The sequence below is a fragment of the Triticum aestivum genome, chromosome 3B, assembly GCF_018294505.1.
Source record: "Triticum aestivum cultivar Chinese Spring chromosome 3B, IWGSC CS RefSeq v2.1, whole genome shotgun sequence".
Lineage (NCBI taxonomy): Eukaryota > Viridiplantae > Streptophyta > Magnoliopsida > Poales > Poaceae > Triticum > Triticum aestivum.
In genome coordinates, this window is record NC_057801.1 from 6639485 (window position 1) to 6661342 (window position 21858).

At 45.7% G+C, this 21858-nt stretch overlaps 1 protein-coding gene across 1 annotated transcript; it reads left to right on the forward strand.

The window, feature by feature from the left end:
* The first annotated feature begins 20159 nt into the window (after positions 1 to 20159).
* Positions 20160 to 21787, forward strand: LOC123064277 (protein FLOWERING LOCUS T-like). Its single transcript, XM_044487789.1, has 4 exons — positions 20160 to 20423; positions 20531 to 20592; positions 20914 to 20954; positions 21100 to 21787. Exons 1-4 carry the CDS (start codon positions 20229 to 20231, stop codon positions 21327 to 21329), a joined length of 528 nt encoding a protein of 175 aa, XP_044343724.1. The 5' UTR covers positions 20160 to 20228; the 3' UTR covers positions 21330 to 21787.
* Positions 21788 to 21858: the final 71 nt, after the last annotated feature.

Consider the following 21858-nt stretch of genomic DNA (forward strand, 5'->3'; position numbering starts at 1 on the left):
GCGCCGGGCACCCTCGTGGCCGCATCGTTTGTTGCTTGACGTCCACTCCAAGTCCCCTGGACTACGTTTGTTCCAAAAAGATCGCTCCTGAAGGTTTCATTCCGTTTGGACTGCGTTTGATATTCCTTTCCTTCAAAACACTGAAATAGGTAAAAAAACAGCAATTCGGGTTGGGCCTCTGGAGGTTAGTCCCAAAAATGATATAAAAGTGCAGAGTAAAGCTCATAATCATCCAAAACAGGTAATATAATAGCATGGAACAATAAAAAATTATAGATACGTTTGAGACGTATCAAGAACATGGACACCTATGCCGCGAGTGCCTCCGCATCCGCATTGAGCGCGGCCGCTTCCGTAAAGAGGGCGCCTGCGGTAGCCAATAGGGCAGCTGCAGGAGCCGAGAAAGCTACAGCTGCTACTGCAACGGCGGCTGAAAATGTCGGGAGTGCTCGAGCTGCCTTCCGTGCCACGATGTCGCCCTGGCCCGGGTCGAGGCCATCCACGCCAAGATATTCCAGGCCACCTCGAAATCCAGCATGCAACCCATGTCCGAAAAGGTGGCGGTGGCCATGGAACACCTGCTTCCTCATGAGGTCGCCGAGCGAGAGCTGGAGATGCAGGAGGCGGCAGAGATCGAGGAGCGCCAGGGGGAGGAGTTGCGCGTAGCCTACATCGAGGTAGAGAAGAGCCTGTCCATCGAGGAATTGGCAGTGGAGTATCAACATGAGCTCTGGCACAACCACTACTATAAGTACTACAACCTTGAGGGCGGTGCCAAGGACGAGGATGAGGACACGGACGCGGTCGACTTCAGCAGGGGGGACGCGGAGTCCACCAACGGCGGCATGTCACCAGGATAAGTCATCGACGTCTCATCTCACACCGACGATGCATAGGCCGGCGCGGTGGCAGAGTTGTTAAAATTATGCGTACTTAGGCTTTGTTTTCAATACTGGTCTTTTGTTAGAGCAATGTTTAGGTCAACTGGCTCTGTTTAATTAGTAAAATTGCTTGATTCAGTAAGTGTGGTCTATGTGTTGTATGCTCTTTTATATTCCCAAATTAGCAAGCTATGTTAAATTATGCAATGATGTAACTGGGGAAATTTCCACCAAAATTTGAATTATTAAACTCATCCCATGTGCATAAAGTAGAAGAATCGTTTGCGATGCACACTATCGTTCGAAGTGAATGGTGTCCGGCGGCATCGCGCGCAAAGTTTCCCTCAACATTTCAAAAGTGTTTGCCTACCGTCGAAATATCTATCCCCCCTTCCCCACCCCCTTTTCTGCCCGACCACAAGTCACATTTTCCCTGTTTCCTCCTTCCTTCCTTCCTTCCTAAGCTATAGCCGCTTCCTGGCTTGCTTCCTCGCTCTCGCCGTCTCACATCCTACCGCGGGGGTCGTCATGGTCTTCTTCAAAGACCTCTCCAACGGTTCCTCCTCCTTCGACGACTCCTTCACCACCCGGGTATGCCAATCTTCTCTCTCTTGGGCTATGACTTGGGATGAAGGATTTTTACCCGGTGGTCGATTTGAGTCATTTTTCCTCTTGTAGTTCCCTAGGACCATTAGTTGCAACGAATGGAGCGGGGTGGCTGAAGATCTGTCTGCTCGTTGTCACCATCAATCTCCATTCGTGAAGCTAGTTGCGTTTGAATCTGTGGACAGTGGGAGAAAGTTTCTGGCATGTGCAGAGAAGGTTAGACCCTCTTTTGTTGTTAGAAATCATTTGTTAGATGTGATGCAGACATTATCATAGTCCCAACCCATTCATACCACACCTTCAACCAAACGCATCCTAAGACAGTGTCACAGTTTGTACCTAGTATCTGAAAATGTTGCCATCTTATCAGCGGTGCCATTAGAAAATTATTTGGCACCGCTTCAGCAGTTTGTGCAGCCAACTTGTCCACACATCCGAGCAGCCAAGCAATAAAATACTAAATCTTTATGGCACGAAAGAACTGGGCATCGCAGCAACTAGGTGCTCCGGAGTTCAGGTCCCTGATTTTTTCCGCTGCATCGGCTCGCCAGTGCAGGGCACTAGTGCGAGATGTCGCAATAGTTGTCTTTACATTGGTTTTGGCATACATAGTGGACAGCCTTAGTGCTATTAGTTCTGTGTTACTAAATATGTGCATGTACAGACATGTTAGTATCAATTTGCTATCATCGAAACGCTGTCGCTATGTTGTTGCAGTTATATTTATCTTCCTCTTAAAATGTTTAATTTTTTATTTATAGTACATGAGTAAGAACTTGTAGCGTTGTTGTAGTTAATTATAGCTTCTGATGTTTTAGAATTTAGTTGTTGTCTCAGTAGCAATTAATTCATTTGCACACTGATCATTTTGAGAAGATATGTCATAATTAACCTATTTATTTAGCTTTTCAAATTAAGTATTGATGATTTTCTATGTTACTATAAACCCATTTTTCCTACAATTGTTACTGATCTAGTTTTAGTTATTATAGGATGAACGAAAGTGTTCTTACTTGGAGTGGGTTGATCAAGAGTGGCCACAGTCTTCGAAGATGTGCCTAGCAAAGCTCTGGAGCATGTATAAGGAAGAGAACAGAGGCATACTTAGAGAAAGTGTTGTCAACGCTGAAGAATATTTGAAGATGTGGGATAAAAAGAGGAAGGTGGAGAATGAGCTCAGATTTTTTTAATCATACTTTGCTAAGATGGTGTTGGTCAGTGCAAAACAAGTTCTTGCTGAACTGAAAGCAGAGGTGGATAAGACGAGCATGGGTCATCTCGATTAGGGAAATGAATATATTGTTCTTATGAAGTTGAACTAGCTATACGTTGTACTGTACTATTTTGAGGTATCTATCGTACTGTGATCTTAAAATATATCTATGCACCTGATATGAAATTAGCAAACAGTTATTCGATATGAAATGTGAATTTGCCTAATACTAGAATTATTAATTGTAAACTAATAAACATGCTAAATGGGTCATGAAATGTTGCAAATGGTTCTAGCAGTAAAAGCGCTTGTGATGGATAGTCCAATGCCACACAGATTTCTTCATCAAATCGTGTGTGATGCAGTTGATAAAAGCAAATGGATAACCAAGGCGGAGCGTGTGTGATAGTTACACCTATCGCCAGTGGCGGAGCCAAGGTGGGGCGAGCAGGGGCTTGGCCCCCCCTAACAATCGAGCGAACATTGAACAGCTAGTATGCAATTAGTGATAAAACACACGCACACATGTATTTGGCCCCCCTTATCTGGCTATCTTTCAACGTGAGTATTGGAAAAAAAAAAAACAAAGAGCAGGCCCATGTGAACAGCCCACTAGGAGCGGCCCGGCCGGTTGGCTCTAGTCCCTGACCTGTGCGATGCGTTCTACCCTAATTAACAGATATGTGGGACTGTCTAAAAAAAGCAGATACGTGGGATTAGTGCGTAGAAAATTAGTCGCAGCTGTTCCATGCCCTTGTCGTTCGCTCGCGTCTGCTCATGTAGGCAGCTCCTGCGTGTCTCGACGGTTAGCACTAATGGCTATTGAAATTAATCTCTCTCAATTCCCATCTTATACTCACTCTGTAAATTAATATAAGAGCATTTAGATAACTAAAATAGTGATCTAAATGCTCTTATATTAGTTTACGAAGGGAGTATATGTTAGAGTTGTTTTTTATTTAATTTAATTATTTTGACTCTTCCGCAAAAAACAATTTAATTATTCTGATTGTTAGATTTGTGATGCCAAGTTTTCTTCAGACAGAATTACAAATATCTTTGATATATTTGATGCCAAGTACTTATATTGTTTTTTGTTTGTGATTAAATCACTATCGATTTTACTGACAGTTGTAGAATATAAATGAAACTAATAAACATATAAGTAGGTTTTTATTTCATCAAATTACCACATTATTAGTTTATCACTTGACAATTTTTTTGCCGGCTTGGCCCCCCCTATACCCAAATCCTGGCTCCGCCTCTGCCTATCACACACAAGTCTATATATAAATCTGTGTGGGATGTCCATACAAACGGAAACGTTTTCACTAGATTGATTGTGTGGGATGTACATACGCACGGATACGTCTTCCCTGGATTGACTGTGTGGGATGTACATACGAACGGAAACGTTTTTCCTAGATTGACTGTATGAGATGTACATAACACTAGTAGAAAAAGCGTCAAATGTTCAACACATTAGTACCGGTTTGCAGATGAACCGACACTAATGGTCACATTAGTGTCGGTTCAAACGGCTAGGCAGTCGTCGATCATTAGTACCGGTTCGTGGAGAATCTTTAGTACCGGTTCATGCCACGAACCGGTACTAATGAGGCTGTGGCAGGCTTTTGTCAGGCTGGGGCCCCACCCAGCATGTTTAGTACCAGTTCGTGCCACAAACCGGTTCTAATGTTATTTAGTTGCAGCTATTTTTTAGTCCCACCTCGCTCGGCTAAAAAGGTTTTTACCACCTTAAATATGTTACTTCTCAAACTATCACAATCACTTGGTCTTCAGTGAACTTTATGTGTAGGATCTGTGGCTGCAATAGGAGTCTTCGCCGGTTCTTAAACCGGGGAAGATTCCTTTTGACAATTTAGATTCTACACAAAAAGATCATTGATGATCAATGTATTTTTTATGTATATTTTTACATGTTTACACGAACGAAAACTTACACCGGCATCAAACTTTCAACCCTTTCTGACATCACGAAAGCTCATCTGTTACACCAACACTTTATTTTTTGTGTTCTGTATGCACCATTCAAAGCCACATCATAAACTTTCAACCCTTTGTGACATCATTTGCTATTTTACATGCATTTAAAGATTTGTTTTGAGTTAAATGACCCTGAAATTGAAAAGCACTACAAATGAACTCTGAAAAGGTTGGAACTTGGCATGGTATCATCATTTTACCCACATAGCATGTGCGAAAAAGTAGAGAGGGTTACGGCAAAAACTGGATGCACCTCGTGTACAAACTGGACAATCTCTTTTGAAGTATCAGGGTTTCGGACGAAAAAGCACTACAAATGAACTCTGAAAAGGTTGGAACTTGGCATGTTATCATCATTTCACCCACATAGCATGTGCGAAAAAGTAGAGAGGGTTACGGCCAAAACTGGATGCACCTCGTGTACAAACTGGACAATCTCTTTCAAAGTATCAGGGTTTCGGACGAAAACTCATCTGTTACACTGGCACTTCATTTTTTTTAAACTTGTTACAACTCCAGAATTTTTTTGCGTTCATTATGCACCATTCAAAGCCACATCATAAACTTTCAACCCTTTCTGACACCATTTGCTATTTTTCATGCATTTAAAGATTTGTTTTGAGCTAAATGACCCTGAAATTGAAAAAAACTCAGAAATAAATAAAAGAAACTCTAAATACAGCATAAAACAACTCAGAAATAAATAAAAGAAAATAAATAAAGCAGAAAAGAAAAAACAACATCAACAAAAACTCTGCGCGCTGCCTAGTGAACCTTTCTGGGCCTGAAAGCAGGCCCATAAGGCCGAGCAGGCTCACAGGGCAGCGCGGCAAAGTTAGGCCTGAAAGCCTGCTAAAGAGAGGAGCTCGAGAGAGCTACCGCACTGGGCTTATAAACCAGTGCGGAAGCCCCTCGGCTAGCGAAATGGGACTAAACTTGCCGCACCGGACCTAAGCCTTTAGTACCGGTTCGTGGCTCTAACCAGTACTAAAGGTTTGTCTATAGTACCGGTTCTAGCCACGAACAGGTACTAAAGGTTGTCACTTCCCGCCGTTTGGCTTGGCCAAATTTGACCTTTAGTACCGATTTGTGTCACGAACCGGTACTAAAAGCCTCTCCTATATATATACCACTAACAAAATTTCAGTTACTTTTCATCCATCTGCTTCTTCATCTCGTCGTCGTTGCGCCCGTCACCCCCCGTCGCCGCCCCCGCCGCGCCCGTCCCCGTTGGCCCCTCCCCACCCCCCACCCCGCCGCGGCCGGCCGTCCCCGTCGCCGCCCAGTCCCCCCCCCCCCCCCCGCGCCCGGTGCGCCGTCCTGTTCGTCGCCCCGTCGCCGCGCGCTTGTCGCCGTACGTCCTTGCACCGTCGATCGTCCCCGGTCATCGCCGCCGTAGTACATCATATACAACTCTTATATATTATTTTTTCTGTTTTTTATTTTTTTCATACTTTTAGTTTATATAAATGCATGTTAGATTAATGCATGTTAGAAATGTTAGATATTAATGTCATAGATGAATTAGATGAATTGGATATATATATATATATATATATATATATATATATATATATATATATATATGTGTGTGTGTGTGTGTGTGTGTGTGTGTGTGTATGTGAGATTTGATGATCTAATAATTAATTAAAAGATTTAAAAGTTTACTATATATGAGATTTTAGTAAGAAGCTTAGAACTAGTTTATTTTTAATAAGTGCTTAGTAGTTGAATTAATAGAGCTACTTGAATTAATAGAACTAGCTAGTTGAATTAATAGAACTGCTAGTATATCAATTTTTTTATTCCAAGGCGAAGATTGAATCACTTAGCCAACATCCATAAGCTATTGGCACTTTGTTGAATCAAAATAAAGAATACCACTCTTTGATGATTTTGTCGGCATCCAACTATTCTTGAATTGGTTTATTCAATTCAAAACATCCCAATGCGATAAAAGAATGGAATCCTAGAATTCCTATTCGAGAAATTTTTGGGCCATTAGGCGCTATTGTAGGTAGTATATCACATTTTTTCTTCATCTTACTATTTACTAACGCATAATAAAATCCTGTTAAAAAAATATTTGTTCGTTGACAATTTAAAACAAACCTTCCAAGTACTTCAAGAACTTAAATACTCTTTAATAGATGAAAATAAAAAGGATTTCTAATTTCCATAGTAACATAATGATGGATCCATTCCTTTTTAATTGTCACTTTGTCCATCATGATCCTTGGGAAGAGACATTGGCAATAATTCACCTTGGACAACTCTATTTAAATCGCACAAATATTTATATCAATTAATGTTTCAACTATATATGAACATAGGAAATGTGTGACGACAAGAATGATTTCTTTATGTGCGAATACTGTGAAGACAAGCGCGACACGTGCGACATAAATTTCCTAGTTGATGGTAGGCGCTTCATTATCAAGCTGGATAAGACCTTTGAAGTGAATGCAGTAAGTCACAATGACAATCTTTTTTCGTAATTAAGCATATGCTTCATTTGCTTCAACTTATAATTTTAATTTTTTACTATTCTACTATAGCGTATCCCTTGCCATGCAAGAATTTTTGTATTGGATAAGATAGGTTTCAGTACTATGGAAACTAAGGTAAAGAGAGTTTACTTGAGGACTGAGCAAGCTTATACTTTCCACATAAAATTATACAATGCAGACACCTACACCTATTTTGAATGCAAAATTTGTCAAGCACTATGCAAGGCTTATGCATTTGAGCCTGATATGGTTATCACCTTTGATATTCGTCCGGAAGATGATATTGAAGGTAATACTAATATCTGGGTCGATGTGCAGACGCCTCCAGTTCTACCATTATGTGAGTGTTCCTCAACCATATTTATATCTTCAATATTGTTTATTTGAAGAAAAAGTTGACAACTAATTTCTATTGACAGCTTATTTCCATTCAAGCAAACATGTTCGACGCTTGGTAGACAAGACCTTCCACTGTCCTGGGGCTGAACTAAACTGCGAGGAGATAAGTCAATATGTTTCATGGCTTGAGGATCTTGATGCTGTCTAGAGAAATTATTTTCCTAGACTTGCAAATCTTAGTACTCAAAACATGCGACCAATAGTGTTCATATTGAACTACGGTCACATGTATTTAGGAAAGATGGTAAGATGTTTACTATTTGTCCTCAGTGCATCTTTTCATACATTATTTTTTAAGCTAAACTTCATTGCTAAGTATGTTACTATACGATTTTCTTCAACAGGGACTCGCGATGATAGTTCTGCCTCAGTGGATCTCGACTAACGGTCGCATGTCAGTTGTTAGCTTACGGCCAAGACATCCTACATTGCAGACGAGTGCATTCAGGATTTCTAGAACCGAGGAATGCTTAATAGTGAAAGACTGGAGCCAAATTGTGAATGATTGCAGAGAAGTACTCTGGGCAACAATCAGAAGTGCAACCCACGATTAGGAGACAGGTTCATCTGCATGCTACAATATGATGAATCAGGAGAGCTACACATGTTCTATGCCATTTTACCTAAGAGAGAGCAGCAGGAGTGATATTAGCTAGTTCCTGCCATTAGTACTTGTCTCATGTCTGTATTTCGTCCTGAACTTAATTATTAGTGATTTTCTTTTGTGGTCTTAGTTATGAATGCTTATAAATAATCTCATGGCCATGTTGAACTCGATGATATCTTTGCTTTTTGTACAAGTGAATGTTTCTTCTTGAAGCTATTGTTGGTGGTGATTACATAATGATGATAAAAATATATGTGATTATTAATTAGCTAGTGTTGTTTTTGGTGATGATATGAGGTGCAAGAGTTTTTATATTAACTAAATGGAAAAAAATCTCTAAATTAAATGGAAAACACAAAATTAAAGGGAAAATAAATAATAAAACTAAAACCCCCCAAACCTTTTAGTACCGGTTGCTGTTACCAAACAGTACTAAAGGAATCCCCCCCCCCCCGGCACTGGCATGTGCCACGTGGTGGCCCTTTAGCGGTGGTTCGTGCAGAACCGGTACTAAAGGGGGGGACTGAGGGAGTCCTGGATTAGGGGGTGTCCGGATGGCCGGACTATGACCTTTGGCCGGACTCCCGGACTATGAAGATACAAGATTGAAGACTTTGTCACGTGTCCGGATAGGGACTTTCCTTGGCGTGGAAGGCAAACTTGGCGATACGATATGAAGATCTCCTCCCATTGTAACTAACTCTGTGTTACCCTAGCCCTCTCCGGTGTCTATATAAACTGGAGAGTTTTAGTCCGTAGGACGAACAACAATCATAACATAGGCTAGATTCTAGGGTTTAGCCTCTCTGATCTCGTGGTAGATCAACACTTGTACTACCCATATCATCAATATTAATCAAGCAGGAGTAGGGTTTTACCTCCACCGAGAGGGCCCGAACCTGGGTAAAAACATCGTGTCCCCTGTCTCCTGTTACCATCTGCCTAGACGCACAGTTCGGGATCCCCTACCCGAGATCCCCCGGTTTTGACACCGACATTGGTGCTTTCATTGAGAGTTCCTCTGTGTCGTCACCTTTAGGCCCGATGGCTTCTTCGATCGCCAACCACGACGCGGTCCAGGGTGAGACTTTTCTCCCCGGACAGGTCTTTGTATCCGGCGGCTTCGCACTGCGGGCCAACTCGCTTGGCCATCTGGAGCAGATCGGAAGCTACGCCCCTGGCCATTAGGTCAGGTTTGGAAGCTTAAACTACACGGCCGACATCTGCGGGGACTTGATCTTTGATGGATTCGAGCCATGGTCGAGCGTGCCGCACTGTCTCGATGGGCATGATCTAGATCTGCCACCGGACAGCGCCCAGAGTGCCGCTCAGGTGTCTGCTCCGACCATTAGCTCAGAGCCGACTGCGCTAGTCAGGGACGGACGGTTGGATGCTGCCCCAGGAGCCGCAATCTCTACGGCGATAGACCCGAATACCAGCCTAGTCCTTTGCAAGGCCCGTAACTCCGAGGTGTCGGACTCCGTTCCGGACTCTGAATATTCCGCACCCCTTTCGATCAAACCCGATTGGGCTCCGATCATGGAGTTCACCGCCGCGGACGTCTTTCAGCACTCGCCCTTTGGTGATATCCTGGATTCACTAAAGTCTCTCTCTATGTTAGGAGATCCCTGGTCGGACTATGGTCAGCAGGGTTGGGACGCGGACGACGAAGAAATTCGAAACCCACCCACCACCCACTTGGTAGCCACTGTCGACGACCTAACCGACATGCTCGACTACGACTCCGAAGACATCGACGGTATGGACGCGGATGGAGGAGACGACCAAGAACCAGCACCTATAAGGCATTGGAAAGCCACCTCATCATACGATGTATACATGGTGGACACACCTAAAAGAAATGCTAACGAGGATCAAAAGGGCGCAACCAGGGATCGCTCCCTCGAAAAACAATCAAAGCAGCGACGTAAGCGCCATACCAAGCCCCACCTCGACAAAGACCCAGCCATAGAGCAGGGCGAATCAACGGAAGACGAACATGCCATCGAGCAACCGTCCAAACAGGGCGGACAATCCGAACAACCAATCTCCGGGAAAGATAATAGTCCGTACGACCTCACGCCGGACAAATTGCTGGAACATCAGAACCTCCACCAAAGGCTCGTTGCCACTGCACATAGCCTGAAAAAGCAGAAGCGGAGGCTCAAAACAGCGGAAGATGCACTCAGAATCAGATGGGGCAAAGTACTCAATACCGCACACAAGTACGGCAACAGTCGTCACACAAAGAGCTATCCGAAGCGGAAACTACTACCGGAATTTGATGAAGAGGCCATAAATCCCCCACAGTCAAAAAATAAGGAAGCCACCAGGTCGGATAGATGACCCCACGATCGGTCTCAAGCGACAAAGGGCGCCGCACTCAATACGACGCGCGATCCGCCCAAGGATTCGCATCAAAAAACTGGCCCAACTAGATCCATATATGGGCCAAGAAAGCAAGCTCCAGCGAGCAATGCAATGCAAAAAATATCCGAACATAACGGCACACCTACATACAGGGGCGCCGCACATCCCCTATGTTTTACCGATGAGGTGCTGGATCATGAATTTCCAGTGGGATTCAAGCCCGTGAACATAGAAGCATACGATGGAACAACAGACCCCGGAGTCTGGATTGAGGATTATATCCTCCACATACACATGGCCAGAGGAGATGACCTTCACGCCATAAAATACTTACCCCTTAAGCTCAAAGGGCCAGCCCGGCATTGGCTTAAAAGCCTTCCCGAAAACACCATAGGAAGTTGGGAAGCGCTCGAGGATTCTTTTTGGGCAAAATTTCAAGGGACCTATGTCCGACCTCCGGATGCAGATGATCTGAGTCATATAACTCAGCAGCCCGGAGAGTCAGCCCGGAAACTCTGGAACAGATTCCTTACTAAAAAGAATCAGATAGTCGACTGTCCGGACGCCGAGGCCCTAGCAGCTTTCAAACATAGCATCCGAGACGAATGGCTTGCCAGACACCTCGGCCAAGAAAAGCCAAGAACAATGGCTGCATTAACAAGCCTCATGACCCGCTTTTGCGCAGGAGAGGATAGCTAGTTGGCAAGAAGTAGCACCAGCGACCCGAGTACATCCGAACTCAGAGATAGAAACGGGAAACCGCGCCGTAACAAAGAACAGTGCCGGATCAAGGATAATAGCCCGATGAGCCCGACAGTCAACGCCGGATTCAAAAGCTCTCGGCAAAATCAAAAAAACCGCCACCCAAAGATGACAGGGACGAGCTGTCTAACCTCAACAAAATCCTGGACAAAATATGTCAAATCCAAAGTACCCCCGGGAGACCGGCAAACCATACCCACGGAGATTGTTGGGTCTTCAGACAGTCCGGTAAACTCAACGCCGAACACAAGGGGCTCGACACACCAAGCGAGGATGACGACGCACCCCACAAGTAGCACACCGGAGAACAAAAGAAGTTCCCATAAGAAGTCAAAACAGTAAATTCACTTCAGATGACAAAAGGGAAAAACAGAACGGCGCCCACGAAGACACGCGCCATACGGCCAGCCCCAGAGGAGCACCACTACTGGTTGTTACAACCAATCACCTTTGATTATCAGGATTACTCCAGAGGGGCCCGAAACGCAGGCTGGACTGCCTTGGTCTTGAATCCGGTTATCGACGGACTACAATTTACAAGAGTCCTTATGGATGGCGGCAGTGACTTAAACCTGTTATATCAGGACACAATCCGCAAACTAGGGGTAAACCCAGCTATAATCCGCCATGGCAACACTTCCTTTCAAGGAGTCACGCCAGGCCCAGATACCTAGAGTATGGGTTCCCTTTCGTCAGAAGTCACGTTCGGCTCACCTGACAACTTCCGAAGTGAAAAGCTAACCTTCCACATCGCCCCATTTGTAAGTCGCTATCAAGTGCTACTGGGACGTGAAGCTTTCGCCCGCTTTAACGCAATACCGCATTATGCATCCCTTACACTTAAAATGCCCGGCCCACGAGGCATCATCTCATTACAGGGGAATATCAATTGACCCCCAAAGTACGGGTAATGGTGCGGCCGCCTGGACAGCCGCACACTAATTCAGCCCTACTATCCCGGACACGGCTCGACGAGTCCGACGTCAACATACATGGGCTTAATAGCCGCATAACCCTGTACAAGGGACTCCGCGTGTTCACGCCAGGAGACAATTCGGCTCACTTCTTGCTCCAACTATATTTTGTTTATTCTAATATAGGTTTCTCGCACATTTATTTTTTTACTAAAGTTCCTCTTTCTCGCAGACGAACACCGTGCTACGCCCGTCCAGGATACAGCACAACGGAGACACAGGCGCAGACGTGCAGTAGGGACCCGTTTCAAGGATTCTTTTCAGATTAAGACCCTGCGTAAACCTTTTTTACTATCTCTTGTTGACAACATCCCCCGGTTTTCGCTATAACCGAGGAGGGGGCTGGCGTCTTGGCATGTGGCCACGCCAGAATTTTGCGCGTACCTGGACACCAGGGGCTTTTTTACCAAGGGCTCTGTTTCGGCCCGTCTTCATAAAGACCGAATACCTTAGGGAGTGTTCGGCATCGCGAGTTTGGCCTTATATGCATCAGCTCTGAATCATGTCTTTGGTCAAATGTTGGGTTTGCCCGGCTCCTGTGTTTTGCTGCCTTACATTCCGTTATATCGGCTAACGCGGCACCAGGAGAACTACTGCGATTGTGCCCCGGTTCGGCCAGGCGAGCACCTCAGTAGAGAAAGCAGAAAACTGACTGTCATGATATAGTGAGAGACTGGTCAACCACTCGATGACTCTCGGAATCTTTAGGATTCCTCCGCATCAATGAAGGACCACTTCCCAGTCAGGCACACACGCGCCCCGAATTCGGGCAAGCGCGGTGCCTCCAGGGGCTATTAAGTAGCCCCAATGTCAAACTCCTATGGCTAAGTGAAAGTAATAAAGCATTATAGTCCGGTTGCCTAGTTCGCCGCGCTATCACCTCCTTTGTAGGACCAAGACGTTGGATTAAGTGTGAAAAGGTGCCTTTTTGCGAACACCCCCGCATTATATGCATGGGGCTGAAGCCAACGACTGCCATCTTTCAGGTTATATATAAATATACATTAACAGCCGCACAGGAGGTATTATAATTCTTGCAAAGCACAAGTATAAAAAGTTTTTATATTCTATCAAAATATTTCTTTTAAAATAGCACATGCTATTCGAACACAACATCCTTCGAGCACTGCGCTTCTATTAAACGAGCGCCCGGAAGAACTTCCTCAAAGTAGTGCCTGACAGGTACCCGGCCTACGTCCAAATCCCGGGATGCGACAACACTGGCCTTCATATCCGCCTAGTATGTCTTGACACGGGCAAGAGCCATTTGTGCACCCTCTATGCACGCCGACCTCTTCATCCCATCAACATGCGACACAGAACCAAGGAACTGCTGCACCAATCCAAAATAACTCTTCAGCTCTGGCTCCCCCGGCCACAAACGACTCGCAACATACTTCATGGGGAGTCCGGATAACCTGTTCAGCTCCGCAAAGGCGGCCAAACGGTCGGATACCGAAAGTGGGCGTTCTGGATTGTGGAACTGTGACCAAAAAAGTTATTCCAATTTATGGTCACCTCGACCTCGGAAGTGTTCAGTTGCGTCTGCTGCACTCGCTGCCACATCCAGATAAGTGTTTTCCCCACTCCACTGCCGGTCTAACGGGGCATACTTAGGATCCCCGAACTTCATCCGCAGCATATATGGCTTTCCAGCCGTGATATCTCCGGCCTGACGCAGCTCCTCCTTCATAGCTCTCATTGTAGAGCGAGGATCCTTGGCCTCGGCAGTGATCTTCTGAAGGTCCTTCTGAGCCGCCCTTTCTTCTTGTTCAAGAAATTTACAGCGATCGGCAGCATCCTTCAATTTTATAGCCATCTCGGTTATTACCTTCTTACTCTGGCAGTGAGCAGCCTGTTCAGCTTTCAGCTCTTCAGCCGCCTTAACGGCAGCCGCATCACTTTTTCTTGCTTGCTCCTTGGCTCGGGCAAGTTCCGCCCGCAGGTTCTCCACGGCAGTAGCACTATCTGCAATAAGCACATATATTGTAAGGCACGAGCATCGAACTCCTCTTATCAGATATCCGTGGAGCATACCTTGTGCCTTGTCTAGCCACTTATTTACAAGCGTGATGTCGGCATCCGCCACGTCAAGTTGCCGCTTTAGCTCGGCAGATTTATCAGTCCGGCTAGCCACCGAACGCCTCGCCACCTTCATAAAAAGGTGACATTTTATACCTGGGGTTTTGATCCTCTATGCGCCATCATTCTTGACGACACACAGAGTCTCAGGGGCTACTATTTATACAGGGCGCATTTTATGCGGCTCTACCAAAAGGTACACCTTTTCGGGTACCTCAAAGCCTGTCAATAAACTCCTGGCGGCCTCGTACAACCCGCTTTCCGTGGATGAAATCCTTCCTATCACCGTGTTCATCAACATACGGTGTTCTTCTGAGACAGACGCTCGCCCGAGCAGATCCCTCAGCATCTCCGACCGCGCACCAGAGAGCACCGGACTAGCCCGACGACCTTTTTCAGGATCCAGACTTGGAGAAACCCGCCGGGACGACACCTCGGGGTCGCCTGCCTCGTAAGTTGGTGCAGCTAGGGGAGGCGTTTCGCTCTCCATCATTTCCGGACGAAGATCCCCTGAGGACGAGCTTTGATGAGAAGGGTTGAGGTCCGAACTGCAAGGTAATATTTTGGTTATCTTCCTCAGAAATAAAACAGGGATGCCACTAATTTTTGAACCCCTCTCTTTACTTATGGCTCGGAGGAAAGCTGATCCCCTTGAGGGCGCAATGCGGCCGGGGCAGTCTCCGGCGCCGGATCCTCTGACAAAGATTTCTTCCCCCGTTTCGAGGTCATCCCCTCCGGGTCTTCAGACGCACTCCTTTTCTTTCCCAGGTTGGGGGGATTCTCGATTCCTCCCTTCGTGACAGTCTCCTCCGTGGAGGCGGTAGCTCCTTGGTTCCCCTCCTCGCCCTCTGCCGAAAGCGTAATCTCCAGCATCCTGGTTAACACAGGATCCGGCACGGTCTCGGGCAGGGGGCTGGACACCTGATAAGCTTTGCCTTTGCTATCCACTCCTGTTCAAAGGATAGCTCTGTTAAAAGGGCAACTTTATGATGAAAATACGGATGGTGTGTCCAAATACGGGGCTACTTACCTTAGCATCCTGGCGATTGCAGCTCAGGCCTGCATCCTCGGACAAGTCCAGACACCTTGCTTGTGGTCCGAAGAACAATTTGTACATCTCCACGGGCGTCGCGCCCATAAAGTGTTGGAGGACTCGTGGTCCTTCCGGATTAAATTCCCACAGGCGAAGAGGGCGACGTTTGCAGGGCAGCGTGCGGCGAATCAGCATAACTTGCGCCACCACGGTCAAGTTAATATCTCTTTCTAGGAGATCTTGAATGCGGTCCTGCAGAAGGGGCACGTCTTTGGACGGCCCCCAGATAAGCCCTTCATTGACCCATGACGCTCGCCGTGGTGGGGGGCCCGAGCGAAAAGCAGGTGGCGCCACCCATGTGGTGCCCCTGGGGGCTGTGATGTAAAACCAGTCCCGTTGCCATAAGCCGAACTCTTCTTGGAAAGTGCCCTCGGGCCATGGAGCGCCGGCTATCTTGCTTATGATAGCTCCTCCGCACTCAGTGTGCAACCCCTCGATCATCTTTGGCTCCACCTTGAAGGTTCTAAGCCACAATCTAAAGTGAGGGGTGATATGGAGGAAGGCTTCACACACAACAATGAATGATGAAATTTGGAGGATGGACTCCGGAGCTAGGTCGTGAAATTCTAGCCCGTAATAGAACATCAGCCCCCTCACGAAGGGATCAATCAGGAAGCCTAGCCCCGAAGGAAGTGAGATGTGAACACCACGCTCTCACCGGGCTAGGGAGAAGGAATGGCCTGCCCTTGAGCAGGCAGCCTATGCGAGATTTCGCCGGTTAGATACCTGGCATCTCTCAGCTTTCGCACGTTTTCTTCCGTAACGGAGGAAGGCACCCACCGGCCTTGAAGGTCGGAACCGGACATCGTCGAAAGTCCGAAGCGCCTAAAACTAGAAGCTTTGAGTGTTGGGACTTGAGGCAAGAGGCAGATTCAATTGGATTGAAAGAAAAGGGAGTCTAGCCTTGGTTTCCTTATAAAGGAGTTGAATACCAAGAGCCCTCCCCGTAACCGTTTGGGACTCGCTTTCAATTAGAGAGTCATACCAAAAGGCATGGTTGGGTTACCCACGCCCGTATTAATGAGAATCCCGGAATAAGGGGACACGATCTCCACTTCGACAAGACGTGCCAAGGAAACCGCCTCGCTGTGGAACAGTGAAACGATTCGAATAAAGGCTTGACCGTGGCATGATGTCACACTGCGGAATACATCAGCAGATTAGATTTGTGCGGAAATTATTCTCTCTACGATGGTATGTGGAACTTATTTTGCAGAGCCGGACACTATCCTTGTGTTCAACATCTTCTATGAAGTATTCGGAGGAGGAACCCGCCTTGCAATGCCGAAGACAATTTGCGCGCCGGACTCGTCATCATTGAAGCCTAGTTCAGGGGCTACTGAGGGAGTCCTGGATTAGGGGGTGTCCGGATGGCCGGACTATGACCTTTGGCCGGACTCCCGGACTATGAAGATACAAGATTGAAGACTTTGTCCCGTGTCCGGATAGGGACTTTCCTTGGCGTGGAAGGCAAGCTTGGCGATACGATATGAAGATCTCCTCCCATTGTAACCGACTCTGTGTAACCCTTGCCCTCTCCGGTGTCTATATAAACCGGAGAGTTTTAGTCCGTAGGACGAACAATAATCATACCATAGGCTAGATTCTAGGGTTTAGCCTCTCTGATCTCGTGGTAGATCAACTCTTGTACTACCCATATCATCAATATTAATCAAGCAGGAGTAGGGTTTTACCTCCACCGAGAGGGCCCGAACCTGGATAAAAACATCGTGTCCCTTGTCTCCTGTTACCATCCGCCTAGACGCACAGTTCGGGACCCCCTACCCGAGATCGGCCGGTTTTGACACCGATAGGGACCTTTAGTCCCCACCCTTTAGTGCCGGTTACCGAACCGGCACTAAAGTGCCTTACGAACCGGTGCTATAGCCCGGTTCTGCACTAGTGTAAGAACGGTGCGATATACATACGAACGGAAATATTTTTCTAGGATTCACCGTGTGGAATGTACATACGAACGGAAACGATTGGGTTTTGATGCCTCACCCGATCGCACACGAGCTCATTTTGCTCCAGCCTTTGTGCCAGGGGGGCCTATCCTCGACGGTTTCTGGGTCATGTAGGAAGGACCCCCTATCGCCCACACTCACTTGACGATAGTTCCAAATGTCGTCGCGAAAAGGGGTTAAAAACCGTGTGTATAACACCTCACTGTACCAGTGCTCGTCTATTACAAATCCTACTAGTAGCCCACCAATGAAATTGGTTGAAGAAATCTCGAGGGACCATCTCCGAGAGGTTGCACCTACAAATAGTGTGTGCCTTATCCTCCTCCTTGCGACACAACAACAATGTATGGATCCAGTTAATGGCCTTAAAAATAACCAGCAAAAAAGTTGGAACTTTTGTTTTGTTAAAAATATAATCATTATGAGTGTTCTGAATGGCTCAAAGTAAAGTGCAAATTTCCACATGAATCTGTGACTACTTGGGATGCACTCCGGACGAGGATCTAGGGCATGCAAGTGCGGGGGCAAACAAGTCCCTGGTGCCGCATTTTTATTTTGGCTTCTAATTTCCAAAGTTTTATAGCTTTTAAACAAAAATTCCAAATTAAGTTCTGTTTTTATATTTGTGTTCCATGTGACCGGCACTTCCAAATAAGACACATTTTGAATATTTTTGACGACTTCTAAAATTATAGGTTAAGCTTCAGTGCTGAAAATTAGTATGGGCGAGCGATAAAAATCAATTATTTTGTGTATACGGCTGATAGAAAAAATTGCTTGAATCTCTAAAACTTGTTGAAACTTGCCAATTTTAGATGGAAAACCTTAAGTTTTATCGCTGAAACTTAACACTTACCATGCCCTCGTTCTGGATTCAACTACTTCATGAACCGCGAGGCAAATCTACCGGACGGCAGGACTTGACAGATGAGTGCCCCCACACATGTGTGCCCCTGCGAATTTCTGCATGCACTCCCACTAACCAGTTTACAAACATATTCTCTGTCGTGGGTGAGGTAGATTTAAAACTATATGGGCGGATTGCCGTAATATCTTAGTAAGTTGTCAGTGAAGGAATAGATGATGTATCGACTCCTCATCGCCACAAAAGTAATAGTTAGGTCACTTGCAAATTCTATTTTTTCAGATAGTCTTTTGTTAGGATAATGTTGCGATCTAAATACCACATAAGATTTTTATTCTCAACGGGCTCTCATTTTCCAAATATATTTGTGGTGAAAGGTTGCCCACCATTAATGGTGTCCGTATACATGGATTTGACTGCGAAGCCACCAAAAGTAGTCAGCATCCAACAGAATGTGTCTGACTCATTTGAACAAGGTTTAACTAGTTTGTCCATTTGTCCCGGTCAATGGTCTTTGGAAGGCAACATTCAATGGCACTGACCTTATCAAAGAGCCAGCAAAGACAACTTTGCGGTACAAAATATGATAGAGACATGTGTACCACATGACTCGTGGAGTGTCACATAGCCATGTATCTTCCCAAAACCTAGTAGTTAGGCCATTGCCTACCACAAACGTGTCTATACGAAAAAAATATCATTTTTGACACCCATGAGGCCTTTCCAGAAAGGCGAGTCCTTCGGTTTTGCCTGAACCTTGGTTAGGGTTTTAGAATGAAGGTACTTATTCCTAAGTAATTCTTGCCAAACTCCATCCTCAGTAAGTATCTTGTATAGCCCTTTTCTAAACAAACCTATTTTTAAACTCGGCGTCTTCAAGCCCTAGACCTCTTTGGTCTTTAGGGCGACAGCGGGTGCCAGCTCGTCAGGCGGTATCTAGACTTACGTTCATGAGATCCAATCTTTTCCTTGCCCCATTAGGTATTTCAAAGAAAGATAAACACACTTAAACTTGTGAGAACAACATTGATTAGGAACATACTTCTGCTTGCCCCATAAGACATAAGCTTACCAATCCAACAACTCAACTTTTGCTCAAAGCAGTCTTGTGTACCTTTTCATTCCTTATTAAGAAGTTAACAAAAATGCATTGGGATACCAAGATATCTAAATTGGAGAGCCAGATTCACAACCAAATAGTTGTTTGTACTAATTCTCTTCTTCTTTGCCCTTTTCAAAGCAGAAGTGTTCGCTCTTGTGGAAGTCTCGAGACCAGACAACCGGTCGAATAAACAAAGTGTAAGTTTCATTATTATTTTTGCACGGTCCACACATGTGCTGTCGACGCCTGATTTGGATGGATCACGTGGGGGTAACATTTTTGAGTGGAAATCTGTTGCAATCTCCAGCACGTGAAGGATTCAGATTCTGCCCACTACTACTACTAGTGTACCACAACTACTTTTGGCTGAACTTATTGGGATGGACCTTTACAGAAAGTTTGATTCCAGAAAAGAGGCGAGGAAGCGTACACTGATTATTTTTGGAAGCGTACACTGATGCATACTTGTAATATTGATTCAAACTCTGGCCGGCGGCAGCACGTTGGCCATCCGACCAGAAATCAGGCAACGTAAGGCAACAGATTCCATGAGATGTCAACATGCCATCTCATGTTAGTGTCGTCCATTGGGGCTTAATTATATTGGAAAAAAGGAACACCAGAAGTAAGTCGTATCTTTTGATGTCGCGGAAATTTCAGTGCTGGGAAGCTAGCATATAAATAGCAGCAGGGAAGGTGCACATATATAGCCCATACCATATATAGCACGAACCTGTCACGTTCCTAGGTACGGTTGGTTCTAAACCTAATAATAATAAGTATTGGGAGCATGCCGAATTCGAGGGATCCGTTAATCGTCGGGGGGATTGTTGGCGACATCGTCGACTACTTCGACGCGTCGGCGCGGCTGAGGGTGCTGTACGGAAACCGCGAGATCACGGTTGGGTCCGAGCTGAGGCCGTCGCAGGTGGCGAACCAGCCCACGCTGCACATCACAGGAAGAGCGGGATCACTCTACACGCTCGTGAGTGCTCTACTCTTAAGTATGATTGCATATATCAATATCAGAATTTGTAATTGCTAACACCAAGGAGTGGTCTACTGATACAGACATTCTTAATTTGTTACTAGGTGATGGTAGACCCTGATGTGCCTAGACCAAGCGACCCTTGCGAACGGGAGTATCTCCATTGGTACGAGCTAAATCAAGCTAGCTTTACCTTAGCCACCTCCCTTGTGGGTGAATTAACCTTCTCAAAATACCCCATCCGTTTCTAAATATAAGTCTTTTTAGAGATTTTAATAAAGAGTACATATGGATGTATGTAGGTGTATTCTAGAGTGTAGATTCATTCATTTTGCTCTGTATGTAGCTCATATTGGAATCTCTGAAAAGACTTATATTTAAGAACGGAGGGAGTAGCATGTATATATGTTCCCTTAGTTTTATAATTCTTGTCGTGGTTTTAGTTCAAAAGTAACTCACTGATTCAGTTTAATTCTTGCGTACATAGGTTTGTCACAGACATACCAGAAGGAGGTGACGTTGGCCGTGGTAAGAAATTAATTTGCCGATCGAGTGCTACATGTGTCATGTCAACTGTATACCCTATCCAACTGTCTACTTTCTTCCCCCCGCAAAAGAAAAAGAATGTCTTCTTCTTTCAACTAAAAGAGTTTTTTCGGGTGCATGCATCCAGGCACTGAGGTGGTAGCGTACGAGAGGCCGCAGCCGATAGCGGGGATACACCGTTTGGCCTTCGTGGTGTTTCGGCAGGTTGCGCGGGAGGCCATCTACGCACCAGGGTGGCGCTCCAACTTCGTCACGAGGGACTTGGCCGAGTGCTACAGCCTGGGCGCTCCGGTCGCCGCTGCCTACTTCAACTGCCAGAGGGAGGGCAGCTGCGGTGGCCGGAGGTGGCAGGGGTGAACCAAGCTGGCTATACCAACTATACGTACACACCATCACGCCATCCCGTGGGATGTGTCGCACAAGATAAATGAATAAAGAAAGTATGTGTGGGCAAGCTAGGTCCTTGTGTGCTGGCTAATTGCCTATCTCGATTGGCCCTACTTGTGGCCGAATATACTGTGCACTTTGTGCATAGTCTAAATATTTAATAATCTTGTATGTACTCTTTCTAGGGAAACAATCTACTAGTTTCTATAGCCCCTATTACCTTATTTCTTTTTACATGCGGCCTATCCACCGCAACATTGGATTCCATTTCTCGAATTTCTGGTGGGGTGCAGCAACAGTGAACAAAAGGTGCATAGGCTTTTGTGGGAGAAGATGTGTATGGCAAACTGGAATGAAGTGATGTTACTCTGAGACCCAAAGGCATTTAATCAAACATTGTTGGCCAAATAAGCTTGGCGAATCATTCAGCTCCCATCCTCTCTTTGTGCAAGGGTTCTGAAAGCTTGTTATTTCAAGGATGGGTCGATCTTGAACGCGA